The sequence below is a fragment of the Cupressus sempervirens genome, chromosome 10 (genome assembly GCF_028749045.1).
Source record: "Cupressus sempervirens isolate cs-2001-9-10 chromosome 10, ASM2874904v1, whole genome shotgun sequence".
NCBI classification, from domain to species: domain Eukaryota; kingdom Viridiplantae; phylum Streptophyta; class Pinopsida; order Cupressales; family Cupressaceae; genus Cupressus; species Cupressus sempervirens.
The window spans coordinates 795234817-795251644 of record NC_143127.1 but is presented as its reverse complement, the minus strand read 5'-3'; the positions used below and the strand labels follow the sequence as shown (position 1 = coordinate 795251644).

General features: G+C 36.8%; 1 protein-coding gene across 1 annotated transcript; it reads left to right on the top strand.

Annotated features, from left to right (window-relative positions):
• The first annotated feature begins 10247 nt into the window (after positions 1-10247).
• On the top strand, positions 10248-10739 carry LOC149536311 (uncharacterized). Its single transcript, XM_089806266.1, has one exon. It carries the CDS (start codon positions 10248-10250, stop codon positions 10737-10739), a length of 492 nt encoding a protein of 163 aa, XP_089662392.1.
• The last annotated feature ends 6089 nt before the right edge of the window (positions 10740-16828 follow it).

Sequence of the window (16828 nt, the reverse complement as noted above, 5' to 3'; positions counted from 1 at the left end):
ATAACCAAAACTATACTAAAATTGAGACTAGAAACAAAACAAAACTATAAATCTATCCTTTGAACTCAGAAAGAAAAAATGACCAATAAGCTAGACAAATAAATAACCACATATTAGGTTGGATCTACAGTCATCTCCTCTTGGATCTCTTTAATCTTTTCAACAACCACTTTAACAAAATCTTTGTTAATCTTGTTATTTTTTGCCTTCAGCTTCCTTGTTGTTGACCTGGTTCAATTTTTCCTAACAGACTCTTCCACACCATTAGGATCATCAAGGTTGAACACCATGATCTTGTCTACATTTAAATCAACACTACTTATAATTTTGTTCATGCTTTCAATCATTGCCTCAAAGTATTTTTAATAGTTTTTGACCATGCTGTTGGTAGTATTTTCTAGGCTCCCAATTCTGTATACCAAACCCCACAAGATATTATTATTCTCCACATTATAACCAATAGCTTTATTCATAGGTCACTCATTCATGTTGTACACTACTTTAATTTTTGTCATTTAGGGCTTCATAATTTATATTGAGCTTTTTTATGGAATTAAAGGTTCATTGCTCCATTCTAAACGTATACGTAGAGAATGAATTCATCATTTGAAGCACTCCTAGAGGAGGCTAAATGTCCATCTCTTTCAAGTCATCCTCCACTAGTTTCATTTTGACCTCATTCAAATTATCTAGCTTGGCCATTGGAAAAATCCTTTCTCTATTTTCCTCATTATTTTCTTTGATTTATTTATGGGAGGCTTTAAGGGGCATATTCTTTGGTTTGATAAACACATCATTGGTAATGTTTTCTTCAAAGTATTTGAAGCAAAATGCCTCATTGTCTAAATCCTCCTTATCCTCACTAGCATCATTATTTTTAATAAATTCCTTCTCTTTTGAAAACTATCTTTCACTTCCTATAAATGAGTGGAAATAGGTGGAGGGAACATACTTGTCAACCTTTAAAATAAAATTTCAACTAACCCACCAGAATAATTATTCTCACCATCGCATGTTTTTTCTTTTTTTGCTCTGCTATGTGAAAAATTGCTATATTTGAAAATGAAGCCTGTGGGAATATCAGGCACAAAATGGATGAAACAAAATCAAAGATTGCAACCCAAAGATTTAGCACAATGTAATAACTCTGGGAAATCAGATGATAGATTTATGGTCTCGACAACCAACAGGTTTGTAGCCCTGGAAGAACATGCAGGAAGAAACCCAATGCATTCATGGGTAAATCAGCAGCAAGGAACTCCAGACTTTCTAACAACCCCCACTAAACCCTCAGGTAGCTACAAAACCCTATCCCATCTCCCTTTCTCTACTGTGGAATAGCTAGACAACCAAATCAGAATTTTCAATCTAACAAGATACACGCAAACCACATTTTTCATGTCATCATCCCAATCAAAGAATATATCCCATTTGAATATGGTCCCATTGGTGGAGTCTCTCTATAAGCCCAATTCCCCTCCATCATACATTCCTCCACATCATAGGATAACTAAAACCACTAGGCAAGCTAACCCTAAGGTATCTTTAGGATCACACCCTATTAAACCCCAAGATAGGCCCATTAGTATTGCCATGAAAGCCATCAATGAAACCTAGTGTGATTTCCTTAAGAAAGGGGTTTTTGCCATCTGGAATGGTCCTATTAAAGATATCCCTTTATTAATAGACTGGTTAAAGGATAACTGTCAGGAACATGTAAGTATATTCCATCATTCGGATAATATTTTTATTTTTAAAATGTGAGGAAGAATTTATTAAACAAGAATTAATCTATGTTTTTGAATGTTTCTTTAAAGGTCATTGTGTTAAATTTATAGAATGGTTTCATAACTTTAACATAGAATTGGTTGATTATATGATTCCCTTATGGTTTACCTTGACTTGTCTTCCCCTGGAACTGTACGATGTAGATATTGTTTATTTCTTAGGTTCTATAATTGGGGAAGTAATTGTTATAGATGCATCCTTTTCTACTGTAATAGTATCAAAATTCTTATTAATGTCAGCATTAAACATGCATCAGTAATCCGAAAGAAAATCAAAACTGGTCAAGCCTCTTATGATATTAAATTCCAACTCTAAAAAGGGAAAATCATTGATATCTTGAGATCTGATGAATTGCATCAAATCAGACCCAAGATCCTTCCCCTTACCATGGATTTCAAAAGAAAATTTCCAAAATTGAGCTCTTTTTTAAACCATAGGAAGCAAGAACAGGGTAGAGAGTACTGCCATCCAAAGCAGCAGAATGGGCAAGATAGCCAGAATAATCCAAGGATATCCTTAAATAGCATCATAGTGGTTAAGGCGAAAGAGTCTATAGCTGCACCAATGTTAGAGCCCATGGAGAAATCGAAAGGAGGGAAGGCTGGGAGCTCGTCAAAGAAAGTAAAAAAACATAAGAAGAAAGGAACATACATTTCTAGAAAGGACACTAACAGAAGTGGAAATGTCTTGAGTAAAACACAACAGCAGAATACCAGGGAAAAAAATACTAAGATTAGAGAGGAATTTGCTCCTAAACACTTCAAAGATACTAGCATTGTTGAAAATCAAGGAATTTTCCTAGATATTTCTTCATTAGTCATGGGAAATGAGAAGATTAGGACCAACAAAGAGGCAGGGGATGATCTGGACCAGCTCAACACAAATTTTGACCCACCTATGAGACACACAGTGTAGGGAAAATAGGAAGAACCCACAAGTAGTGATAAGGAAGACACAGTTACAGCTACTCCTATGTTAGAGTTTGCAGATATATTAGAAGTAGAAAAAGTTCTGCTACTTTTGACACTGGAGACGGGAAGGAAGAACATTTCATTCTCTTCAGAGGAGCAAGTCCAGGACAAATCACACACTCAGAGAGAGACTGAAATAGAGCATCTTAGTCACAACATTAAAGGAAACAAATAATTAAGAATTTTGAAATTTTGGTAGACCCCGGCTGAGTATGCTTCATCCCCCTTTACTCCAGAAAAGGATCAGGAAGAACCCTCTACATCACATCAAACAGGACAATTAGAGGACAACCAATTAACTCTGTCTCTTGCTCCATATATCTTGAATAAACCGCTCAGAGTTCTCAATATATGTGGGAAGAATCCCATTACAGTTAATAGCTCACTTCATACTCCTTACAACATGACCCAACAGATGCACGAAGGAGAAACTCAAGTAGAGGATTCTCTAATAATGGTATTAGAAGAATTTTTGAATGAAGAGGGAATCTTAGATCCTTCAAACACTATAATAAATATGACAAAGGAAGAAGAAGTAAAGATTGACCAGCTTGCTGAAGAGATGGCCCAATTCTTTTGTCCAGACAATCTTGATAAGACATTGGAAACACAAAAGAAGGAACTTGTTTTGAGGGTCCTTAAATTGGGTGGCAAGAATTATTCTTGTGAAAATATTAGAAGAGACATATTGAACATCCAAATGGAAGAAAAGGCAGCAGCATCTTTCAAACAATCGGAAATAGCTAAGCAGATTATTGAAGAAAGCAACTCAGAGGATCAAGAACATTTATCCAAAAAGAAGATTGACATAGTTCAGACTACAGAGGGCAATATCAGACTACTTGGAATCTGCATGACACAAGAAGGGCCCAAGGTTCCATGTTGTGGTAAGCCAAAAGGAAAAAGAGGAAGAAGGTCATTAAAGGAACTTAGAGAATCAGAGAGCCTTAGTAAGGACCAACAGAAGATTGACCAACTATTCCACAATGGGAAGGGGAAGTACCTTCCTGCTCAGGTATGAAGCTTACTTCTTGGAATGCTAGGGGCCTTAATGCCCCTAGCAAAAAGAGGTTATCAAAACAGAACCTCAAAGCATTCAATTCTGATATTATTTTTATTCAGGAATCCAAATTAAATTCTGCAGAAATAGATAAATTTAGCAAAATGCCCAGAGTATGGTGCTCTATGTTTCAAGAGTCTATATGGGCCTTAGGGAGTTTGGGCATTCTTTGAGATCCTAGCAAGGTTAACATTAATATTCTTAAATGTGAAAAAAATTGGATAAGTGGGAAGGTACATAGTTTAAAATTGGATCTTAATTTTATTGTCATAAATGTGTATGGACCAATCAACAACTCAGAAAAACTCGTAGTATGGAAAGAAATTGGGCATTTCCTGGAAAATATAGCACCTTGCCAGAGTTCCATTTGGTGAAAATGTTTATTGATAATGCCCATCCTAGCTTGGCTCACCACATGACCATGAACTATTTGTAGACCTACAAAGATATCAAAGAGAAAGGAATGATCCTTGAGCAAGGACTCATTAAAGATGGTGTGGTCAAGATTTACAAGGAAGCCAACCAAAATCAATCACATTCCAATGACAAGTCTAGGTATTGGAACAAAAACAAGCACGTTGCAACAGATGGCGTCACTAACACCAAACATGCGAATATTGTTGGTCCTTCTCAAAACTAGTCCAACCCACCATATCAACCAAACAATCAGCAAGCTATCAATTACCAATAGCAGAATAACCAAAGCTATCAAAACCACAATCCAAGACCCAACTTCCAAGGGTCTAGCAATCAAGCTAATGCCATAAATGTAGCTGTAGGGCAAAAGCCCAGATTCCAACCAGCACCTAGAAACTATACACCCCTTGGTGAGCCATTGGATGTCATTTTTGAGAAATTAGTCAAGGGAAACCTCATCCAATTCCTTCCTACCCAACAAATTGACCCAAGCCAATCCAAAGCTGCATGGTACAAAGACAATGAGTACTACAAATTTCATAGGGTAAAGGGTCACACCACCCTCAGATGCATGAAACTGAAAGATTATGTGGAGGACCTCATTGATCGTAAAGAAATCACCGTTGGTGCCCAAACCTCTCCCAATGCAGGCTTACAGATCTATCAAAATGCTTTTCCTCCTCACAACAACCAAAATCTTGGAAAAGAACCCATCCAAACCAACAACAACAACACCAACAATCGCCAGCCAAACCAACAACATGGGAAGAACAATGACCACACTTCATCCTATATAGACTATGGTAGACTCATAGGTTGCATATCTGAGAAGGAGCCTTCTATCAATGTTATCAATATCCAAGGACCAAAAAATGAGTGTACGGTCACCACTCGAAGAGTGTGATTTAACATCACAGGCCCACCAGTTTCACCAACACCATCAGCTCCATCAAAAAGCTAGTACAATATCTTGAAACACCTTGGGAACATGCCAGCCCAAATCTCCATGTTAGACCTTCTCCGCACTAGTCCTACGTACAAAAAAATCCTTGACAGTGCTCTCATAGAATCCCATGTCCCTTTTGATATCAATGCTACTAATTTTCGTAATCTTGTTGGACACCTTTCATCCTCATGTGCCCTATCTTTCAAACCCACTGACATACCCGTGGTCGAGCCAGATCACACCCTTCCGCTCCGCATAGCCATTATGGTATTTAATTTTGCCGTAAAAAGAGTAATGATAGATAATGGATTAGCCTTGAATATTTGCACCTTAAAATTCATAAAACAAGCTAGGTATACTGAGGCAGATATCATCAGTAAAGTTATCATCATCAAAGGTTATGACAACTTGGAAAGAACCACAGAAGGAACTATTTTGCTGCCAATCAAGGTTGGGCCAGTCATCCAAGAAACACTTTGCCATGTTATTGATCTAAACCTACCATTTAACATCCTCCTTGATTTCCCATGGATTCATGCCATGAAAGCCGTTCCATCCACTTACCATCAGTGTGTCAAATTTTTGCATCAGGGCACTGAGGTAACCATCCATGCCGATCCAGAACCCTTTGCTTACTGTAATGTCGTTGAAGCTTCATATACAAACCATTGCCCTAGAATTGATATCAGCACATCCATCGCCAGCTCATCCCACACTTGTAATGACCTAGAAACCATCCTCACCTCCACCCTATCTACCGTGAAGATCAATAACAAAGGTTGTGGAGAGTATAGTCTATCAGATACATTTGTTGTTGGGGCACTCCCACTTGATCCACATGCCCATGGACGATCGACATATCACAAAGCTAAGGAGATTTCACCTCCTTGATACAAACAGTTTGGCCCAACAACCTTTGTATCCTCGAAAATCCCTCTTCATAAGGAGCTCACTCCAGATATCAACAATTGGTTACATAAGGATGCACCTCCAAGAAATCAAGCACCCCTTGATCACTTTAGCCAGAAGTATCCCCAAGAACATAAGCTCATCATTGACAAATGGAACTATCAAGGTGGTGGTCTAGGACCAGAAGAAAGAGGCATGCAGTGCCCCATCGACGCACACAAGTGGGAATCGAAGTCAGGTCTTGGCTTTGACATACCCACAACTGGGGGCACCAATGAGAATGGTCACGCTTTTTCAAACATTCATCATGACCTTATTGAAATCAAAGACATTCCTAAGGAAGTTGAAAAGAGAACCTACAACGATATCCCAGACCAAATCTTCCTCGGAGACTCTGTTCTCCAAGAACTATCCATCCATTTCATTGACCTACCACTCGTCCATCCACAACTCATAGATTGGGACCAACCAAGCATCATACACATTGATGAGTTCACATTAGAGGAAGCACTTCTGAGATTCATGGGAGCTAAAACACCTCACAAGAAAACAAAGCCAGATTCTGCCTATATCTATAAGCTAGATCCCAAGTGGTATTTTGGAGAAAATCCCCAACCTAGTTCTGATACACCCAAAACTGGAACTAAGGTGAATACGGGACTAGGTAAGGCAGCGAAGAGAACCCCTAAGCAAGAAAATCTAGAGCCACAAGCAAAACATGAGGATTTAGCGTTGCCTCCTCAAGATAATCGACCAAAGGTGTCTTCTATCCTAATTGAGGATACTAGAGAAGTCAACATCGGTTCTTTAGAGATCCCCAGACTTGTTCACATTGCTGCATCCCTATCAAAAGACCAAGCTAATCTCATCTTTGAGGTCTTACAAGAGAACATTGGCCAATTTGCATGGTCATACAAGGACATGCCAAGGCTAGATCCAAAGCTTGTAGTTCATCATCTTGCAATCAATCCAAAGATCAAACCCGTTAGACAAAACCTTAGAAAAATGCACCCCAAGGTGGCATTACTGGTCAAAGCTGAATTAGAAAGAATGTTAGCTGCTAAGGTTATCTGACCTATTGACTACTCAGAGTAGATCTCCAACATGGTCCCCATCACTAAACCTTTTGGTGACATCAAAATCTACACTGATTTCAGAGATCTTAACAAAGCTTGTTCGAAAGATGATTTTCCCTTGCCCAACATAGATATGATTATAGATCTTACAACTGGACATGAAATTTTGTCCCTAATGGATGGATTTTTTGGGTACAATCAAATCAATATTACATAAGAGGATTAGCATAAGATAGCATTCACTACCCCTTGGGGAACCTTTTGTTACAACATGATGCCTTTTGGCCTAAAGAATGATGGGGCTACCTATCAAAGAGCTATGACAGCCATTTTCCATGATCTTATCCATAGCATTTTGGAGGATTATGTGGATGATATCTTGGTTAAATCTCACACCTTCATGGATCATCTTACTGACCTAGAGAAAGTATTTGATAGGCTAGCCAAATATCATCTCATGCTGAATCCCAAGAAGTGTGTCTTTGGGGTCACATCTTGGAAGCTTCTAGGCTTTATAGTTTCTAAATGAGGTATAGAAATTGACCCCAAGAAGGTCAAGGCTATCTTAGACATGCCTCCTCCCCAGACACTATGACATCTTCGCTCTCTTTAGGGAAAGCTTCAATCCATTCGGCACTTCATCTCCCAGCTTGCAGATAAGTGTACGCCATTTTCACATTTACTAAAGAAGGATGAGAACTTCAAGTGGGATCCTTTATGTCAGCACAACTTTGATCAGCTCAAGCAATATCTCACCAATCCCCCTATCTTGGTTCCACCAATTCATGGTCGTCCCCTGATTTTGTACATATCAGCAACGCCTAGTGCTCTAGGGGCACTTCTAGCATAGCTCGATGACTACGGAAGAGAAAGAGCCATCTACTACATCAGTAGAATCCTAGTTGGTTATGAACTCAATTATACTCCTATGCAAAAAGCTTGTTTGGCAGGTGACTACGACTCCCTTCCTTAACCACATCAGACATGCCATACAAAAGCAAACACGCAAAACAAACATGCACACCATACACATGCAAGTATGGGGTAAGTATCCATAATAAAGCACATATGATAATAAACCATCTTATTAATCATCATTAATAACTGAAAGCAATGTAGTAATCATCATGCATACACGAAATATAAAGTCTAAGTGATCTCATCACATAATAAACTGAATCCATAGCACAATATCTGTTAATCTCATAACAATGCTGCTAACCATCAACATAAAACTAGCTCCAAAAGAGTTCAGCAACGATAACAAAATGTGAATCAGGGGCAGGCACTACAGAATCAGCACACTAATAGGTTGGTGGCAATTGGTACGCAATTTGACATACCCGCAAAAATCAGTAAAGAGAATATCCAACAGCATGTCAAGATTGTAGTAAGACCCTCTATCCCTGATAAAAACACTAATTGGTAGGTTTTTGATAATGATGACCAAATACTTAGTTTTTTGCTAGAAGAAGATGTCTTTTTGGTTTCAAATCAGGACAAGTTAAAAAAACATTACGATGATCAAATTATTCAGCTCAAATCCAATAAACTTCCAAAAGGGTTAGTCACTTTGGAGTCTATTTTTAGCAGGGATGATGAATTGAGAAGGAGCAAAACAGGTATGCAAGTCAAAAAGGATCATTATGAGGACCTTGAGGTGGCTGATGGTAAGTTCCTCAAGCTCGGTAAAGTCTGTACACAACAAGAAAAGTCTGAATTTATTGAACTGTATAAGGAGTTTCCTGATGTATTTTCTTGGGAGTACTTAGATTTGAAGGGTTTTGACACAAATTCAGCCCAACATAAAATTGAATTGCTTCCTAACACCAAGCTTGTTAAGCAGAAATAGAGACCTCTTAATCCAAAGCTAGAGCCTTTAATGTTTAAAGAATTAACCAAGCTTATTGAGGGGGGTATTATATATGAAATCAAACATACCAGCTGGGTTTCTAATCTTGTTCCCATTAGGAAGAAGAATGGGGAGATTAGGCTATGTGTTGATTTTAGAGATCTTAACAGAGCCTCTTTAAAAGATCATTACCCACTTCCTTCTATGGAACAAATTCTACAAGTAGTTGCTGGATCTGAGAGATTTTCACTTCTAGATGGTTTAACACGATATAACCAGGTATTGGTTAAAAACAATGACCAATATAAGACAACCTTTACTACAAAATGGGACACCATGGCTTACAAAAGAATGCCATTTGGCTTATCCAACGCTGGTGCCACGTTCCAAAGGGCAATGGATATGTCTTTTAAAGGGTTGTTGTATAAAATGGTTCTTGTATATCTAGATGATATTACTATTTTTTCTAAGAATGCAGATTTACATTTTGCTCATCTAAGGCAAGTCTTTGAAAGGTGCAGACAATTCAGGATTTCACTTAATCCCAAGAAGTGTGTTTTTTTAGTACATGAGGGAAAGCTTTTGGGCCATATCATTTCAAAGGATGGTATCAGAATTGATGCAGAAAGAGTTAAAGCAATTCTGGATTTACCCCTACCCAGTCATACGAAAGGTTTACAAAGTTTCATTGGAAAAATCAACTTTGTAAGAAGATTCATGCCTGACATTACTGCCTTACTTAAGCCTCTCACAACAATGCTTAAAAGGAATGCAGTTTTCCCTTGGACTAGGGAAGGTAAACAAAGTTTTCAGTTGTTAAAAGAAGCCCTATCATCAGCTCCAACGTTAGTTAATCCTGATTTTTCCAAAGACTTCATTTTATATGCATATGGATCTATTGATGCTATTTCAGCTATTCTAGTACAAAAAAATGACAAAGGGTATGAATAGCCTATTGCTTTTTACAGCAAAGGGCTTGAAGACTATGAACAACATTACAGTTTTTTGGAGAAACATACATTTGCAGTCATTAAAAGTCTCAAAAAGTTCAGGTATTTGTTGTCAAACAACAAGGTACACCTAATGGTCTCACATCCTAGTGTCAAAGATTTCTTTCTTAGTAGAGATATTAATGAGAAGCGTGCTGGGTGGATAACTAAGGTGATGGAATATGATGTTGATATCAAAATTACTAAAACTGGTGAGAGGTAAAGGGTTGTGTGAGCATATGGCAGATTACTCATCTAAAATTTCAGGAAAAGAAGGAAGAAATATACTGGTAGATAATGTTCTGGCTATTTATGATGAAAATTTGTTGTTTAATGGTGATGAGAATGTTGCAGAGGAACAAACAACTAGTTGGTTGCAGGAAATAGTCCATTTCTTACGAACAGGAGAGTGTCCTCCACTGCTTGATAGAGCCAAGCGAAGATACTTCAGGTTACAGTCTATACCCTATGTTTTAATTGACAATATATTGTTCAGAAAGGACTTGAATGGTGTTCTTCTTAGATGTATTGATAATAATCAGACCAGCAAGTTTTTAGAGCAGTTTCATGAAGTAGGTGGCCACTTTTCACCTAAAACAATAGCTTATAAAATCATGAGGGCTGGGTATTTTTGGCCCAACTTGTTCAAAGATGCCCATTCCTGGGCAAGAAAGTGCAAGCAATGTGCAGTGTTTGCAGGAAAAGAGAGGTTGGCTGCTATGCCTTTGTAGCCCATTTTGGTTGAACAGCCATTCATGAGGTGGGGCATTGATTTTGTGGAGCTTATAAATCCTAATTCCAGTGCTGGTCACAAATGGATCCTAACTGCCATGGATTACTTTACTCGCTGGACAGAAGCTGTTGCACTAAGGGATGCCAATGAAGGTTCTGTTTTAAGCTTTTATGATGAATTGGTCACCCGTTTTGGGGTTCTAGAATCAATTATCTCTGATAATGCCTTAGCATTTGTGGGGGCTAAAATAGCTGAGTGGGGTTTTAGAAATGGCATTTATCTGAACACTTCATCAAATTATTACCCTCAGGGTAATGGCTTGGCTGAAAGTACTAATAAGAATCTACTGCGCATTATCAAAAGGATGTTGGAAGAGAATAAGCAGGATTGGCATGCAAAGCTAAGATCAGCCTTATGGCTGGATAGAATTACCCCCAAGCAAATTCTTTGTAATTCTCCCTATGTCCTGGTCTATGGAAAACAAGCAAGGTTACCTATTTCCACTGAGTTTCCTTCACTTGAGTTGGCTGATCAATTACTATTGTTTGAGAAAGACGATCCTCTAAATCTAAGATATGCCAAATTAACTGAATTGGAGGAAGAAAGAAGGAAAGCATTGCAAACAATGGAGTATCAGCAACTGCAAGCTAAACGTACTTTTGACAGAAAAGCAACAACAAGGTCATTTAAGGAGGGTGATCTGGTTCTGAAGTGGGATGTTTTGAAGAGCAGGCCAGGCCACCATAACAAGTTTGATCATATGTGGGCTGGCCCATTCTTGATAGTTGAATGTAAAGAGCACAATTCATTTCAGCTTGCTACCGTGGAGGGAGATATTCTACCTATCCCTGTAAATGGGATACACCTCAAGCCATGCTTTGAGGTATGATCTATCAGCCCAATCTTGTGTATGCTAGGTTAGGTTTCATGTTTCCAATAAATGCATTTGCATAATAGTTTAAGTTTTTCCTAAAGTGTTTTCCAAACACATGTCAGTTGTTTCCTTTCTTAGATTAGTTTCCTGTTTTCCTTAGGTTTTAGGTTAGTCAGGTTTCCAGTTTGGGTTGTTTAGTGTGCATTTCCATACTCGTCCATCTCACATATTCATACATCAATGTATGTGTTGAATGCATACATATCAGGTACACACATGCATATACATCCATATAGAGTTGCGGTCTTCTAGGGTCATGCCGCCAACCATACATGTATGTATACCCACATATCTACTATTCATATGCATTCATTCAATACATATGTTCACCCATGCATACATCAAATGACCAACTATGAAAGTTTCAGCTCTTAAAGTTGCTACTTGAGTTCGGCCATATGCATCAATCAACTCAATCAGAGTCTAGGTCTCTTTAGTTTTATTCATGCATCCCAAACCCAACTAGCAACTTTAGAGGGTCGTGTCATGTTAAGGTTTAAGTTCTCATGACGTATATTTTCAGACTCCATGCCCAATGGGTATCAAAGGCTACTGGATAAGTTTTTTGACAGACGGAAAGGCTTTCCAAGGTTTATGAAGGTTTCAGTTTTATCAAAGTTTCAAAGATTCTGTGCACAATGGATTACAAAAGAAAACTGGTCTATTTGTTTAGCAGGCAAACACCCCTGAGAGGTCGCCAAAAATGTTACCTATTTAGTTTGCATACTAAATTGGTAAGTTGCTTTCACCTTTTAATTGCAGTATGAACTTAACAGTTGCTGTCCTATAATTGCAGAATGGTTTTGATACAAAAAATGAAGTATATAAATATAGAATGATAACCATAAACATCAAAAGAGTACATAAGGGCACACCTCTTCAAAATTACTATTCAGCTTATGAAGATGAATTAAACATTATAGTGCATTTACATTATCAGATTATGTACTCTAAGTATTGATCATGCTCAAGAGTGCAAATTCACAGTGATCATTACATTGTGCATTCAAATTGAATGTAATAAACAAGAGTCCCTTGAAGATTACATATTGTAGTGCATATGCAATGAAGAAAGTTTGATTAATGCATGATGAGGTATAAGGGTCCATGCATTGCCTGTAAGAGGTCTTCTACATTTAGGAACTGATTAGATGCATTGTTTGAATCTTCATGTTCTTGGCCTTGTCTCGCGTCTTCAGTCTTCTATGTGTCCTGTGTCCTGCATTGTGAAGAAATGTTGTTAGATCCAATTGGATCTAAGCAAATACATGAAAACCTTAAAACAGCATGCTATAATCAAACTTCCATGATTGCACGGTTATCACTGATATCAATATAATGGATAAATATCAGAACAGAATAACAGTCAATTAAAATGCTATTATATATTTTCAGACAACAAATACGGTATGCATGATTGATAAATGGTGAACAGGACTGTTATTGAAGAACAAGGATTGGAAACATGCTAAAAGAAAATGAGTTTCATGTCATGAATATGGCCATGGGAGTCACAAGCCCGTGCTCGAACCCCATAAGTGATGTTTCACAACAAAATGAAACCTACAAATAGGAGCTAAAACATTTGGTTCTTTCCTTCCAAAATCTGATCAAAATGATAGCAAAAATGGTACAGCAAACACAAGTGAACATGTACATAGCAAGTGAAATGCGAGTGATATTTCCAGCCAAGAGAGATACCATGGAAAGCAAAGAAGGAAACGTTTTCTTTAGTTACATCTTGAAGCCACAATTAGTAAAAGGCAGTACTCATAGGTGTATGCTGCAAGTATCCTCAGCATGGCATCTTCCACAGTCACAATCTCAAAATAGCAAGAAATCGCCAGTCAAAATGCAGATCTCCATTTCAATGCAAGGAAACAACAAGAAAACAACGCCCAGCTACCATACTCGCCTCCAACAGAGTCGGCTCAATCCATGGAAGTAAGCAGTACGGCGAGGGTTTCAAAACCCTATATGTCTGCATTTTAGGGCTCAAAAATGAGCAAATGAAGACTTCCTTTTTGCCTTTTGCGATTTAACATTGCAAATTAATTCCTTTCTAAAGGAATTTTGGGTCCACAAAGTGATTTTTTGAAGTCATGCTTTCTTTTTTGGTTTGATATTTTGGTTTTAATATGATTTAAGGTGTATTCTTAAGTTTTTATTGTTTCTATTCATTATTGCACGTATATTGTGATTATTATTGTTTTAATTGACCAATTATAAGTCAATTATTTAATAATAAATTTAAGATGCAATGTGAAATGGGGTGAAGTTAATTTCGTGTTGAAGTTAACTTAACTAGGTGAGTACTCTAATTACCTAGATGTCAAGGGTTAGACTTTTAGTTTCAAGTTGTTAGCTGGAGTCTCTTTGAGTGATTTGACAGTGCTGGCAATTTGTTGCCAAGTGTTTTAGTGAGCATTTTAGACTTGGATTTCTAACTGATTGTTTTCGATTCATTTAAGGAGTATTTTTTTTGGACTCATAGTTGTGTCAAAATTGAACTTGTGATGGTAATTCGGAGTCCTCGTGACTAACTGGAGTGTTTTCTGGGCAATCATGAGTAAGTCATAAGTTCTTCTATGCCTTGGCACAGTTCATCAGTCACTTGTCATTCATTTGGATGAGTTTTGCTTCCTTTTTTAGAGCCTTTTGTCATGGATTCGACCCCAAGGGATTGGTATTTAGTTTAGGTATTATGATTGTAAAAGGGTTCAGTTTTGGAGAAAGAGAAAGCTATTGTGCCATTTTTATGGTCTTCTGCATTTATCTTTTCTGGATTGTATCATTGGGAGCTGATGTTTTTGGCCTTTGAAGGAATAATATAGCGAGCTAGATCTACTTTGGGACTCATTCTTTGTGTGCAAAATTGGTGATTGATGTTTATTTTTTGTGTTCTTCTAAAGAACCTTTAAGTTTATGTCTCATTTCTACATCTATTTGAGTTAGTAAATTTTTTATGCATAGGTCATAATTTGTGCATCTTAATGGAAATAATATCAATTGTGGTTTATATCTTTTTGGTGTTATTCATTTGAGCCTTCTTGTGAAACACTGTTATGCAGAGGTTTTTGTCAAAGTTGTATCTTATTGTTGTCAGTATTCCTATCATTGTGTCGGTGAAATATCAAAATCCCTTATCTTGTCCAGGTGCATCACCTCTAAGGTTTTAGAAAGATTTCATTCTGTACTTCCTATCACTTTTCTTCACAAGTTTATAGTTTTTTCAATAGTTTAGGTGAGGCATCATAGAACATCAAATAGGAACCGGCCTAGAATCCGGAGGTTCAATCACCTTTATAGTTTACCCACAAACTCATGATTGTTCCCTTGTTATCCAGAGTTTCTAAGTGTTTTAGTGCTTAGTTTTAGGGTGCAAATTCTGGAGTTAACAATTACAATGATGTGAAGATATAGTTTCCCATTTTCATTTGAATGGGGTGCAAAATGCTCTATTCATCTACATTCCATTCATACTTCCCACTATATTTAACTACAAATTTCATTAATTATTTTCTCTAGACTTCATAAATTATTTACTAGGTTCAACTAAATTAATTTTACAATTTTTCCTTGAAATCAAACTACATTTTCTTAATTTTACACTACCTAGATTTAGAAATGGGTTTTGTAAATTTTCCATTGATATAGTGTAATCTGTATGATTTTAATCTATGTTCTCTACATTTGAGCTCTCCGTGATCTACCCTAATTATTTTAACTTTGAAGTGTTTATGATTTGAGACTCCTTGCTGGACCTATGGATGTATTTGATGAAGAATTTTGCTAAATATAGATCAATTTTTACATTTTGATTACTTGATGATGTTGTTGCAACAAATAATTTATTGATAATTTTATACATCTTCTAGTTTCAATTTCACTCACTATACTTTCCTACCTCAATTATTTTGAACATAATCCTCAAAAATTCATTTTAAACTTGATGTATATCTTGAGCCAAAATCATCTGATAATTTTTTTTTTCAATTTAAATCAATATATTTTGTTTTTTTTGATCATTCATTTTGAACTTAAAGTTTTTAACATAGAATAAATAAAAGCACTAACCTCACCATAGCTCTTGTGTATTTATATTGCTTGAGCATAAAGTAATTTATGTATTACATATATATTTGTAATACAATTTTATATTTCACTATATTTATTAAAGATGAATTTATGTTGAAGAATGTAAGGATAGCTTAAACATCGCATATTAAGAGTTTATTCTTAAGCTAAAAGTGTTAATTACTCAAAATTGACTTGCTTTTCCAACCTTTATGTTTTCCATAGTGAGTGTGTGATGTAGTGAGTGTGTAATTTGTGATGTGCATTTATGCCCCAAAAAATGATGGAAAATCATTATAGTGGTGAGAGATATGAAGCTACATAATAGGATCGATATGGAGAGAAATTAAGATATTGCAAGGAAAATATGAAACTTTTTTATTTTTTTATTTAGATAAGGGAAAGCTGAGTTGAGTGCAACTTGATCTATTTGGCTAGTTGGAGGGTCTAGCAGAGTAGTAAGAGCTGAGGTGGTCATCGAGGCTCTTGTAGAGCTTGAAATCTTCATCCTTCAAGGCCAAGAATGAAGCTCCAATGCATTTGGTCACAAAAGCACAAGCACTATTTGTCAACTAGATGCAATTGTACTTGTTGTTCCACAATTTTAGTGTCCCATCGATATGAAAGGCAAGAGTACAATGATATTCTTCTTAAATTGAAACCTCTAAGAGCTTTCAATTGACAAACTCTCTCCTAGCTAACCAAATTCATTATAGACTTCTCTTCAATATTGAACCATAAAAGATTATGCTATGCTTTCTCAAGAATCTCTTTGAATCTACCCAAGATTTTGAAGATGAAGAGGAAATACACTGGGATGCCCTATAGGGAGATAGAGAAAAACTAGAGTTTAACGTCATTGCTCAAGATTTTTCCTTTCCATTCCATTAGCTTTCGTTAGAAGCATTCAACGAGGCCATTCCAATATTGATTGGGGACTTCGTTTATTGTAAGTGGTAGACCAAGATAACTATCTAGGAAGGATGCCTCTTGGGAACAAAGAGTACCTGTCACCTTTTCTCTCAAACTGTCAATGATGTTAAAGAAAAAAATCTTTCCTTTTCTAGTAATTTATG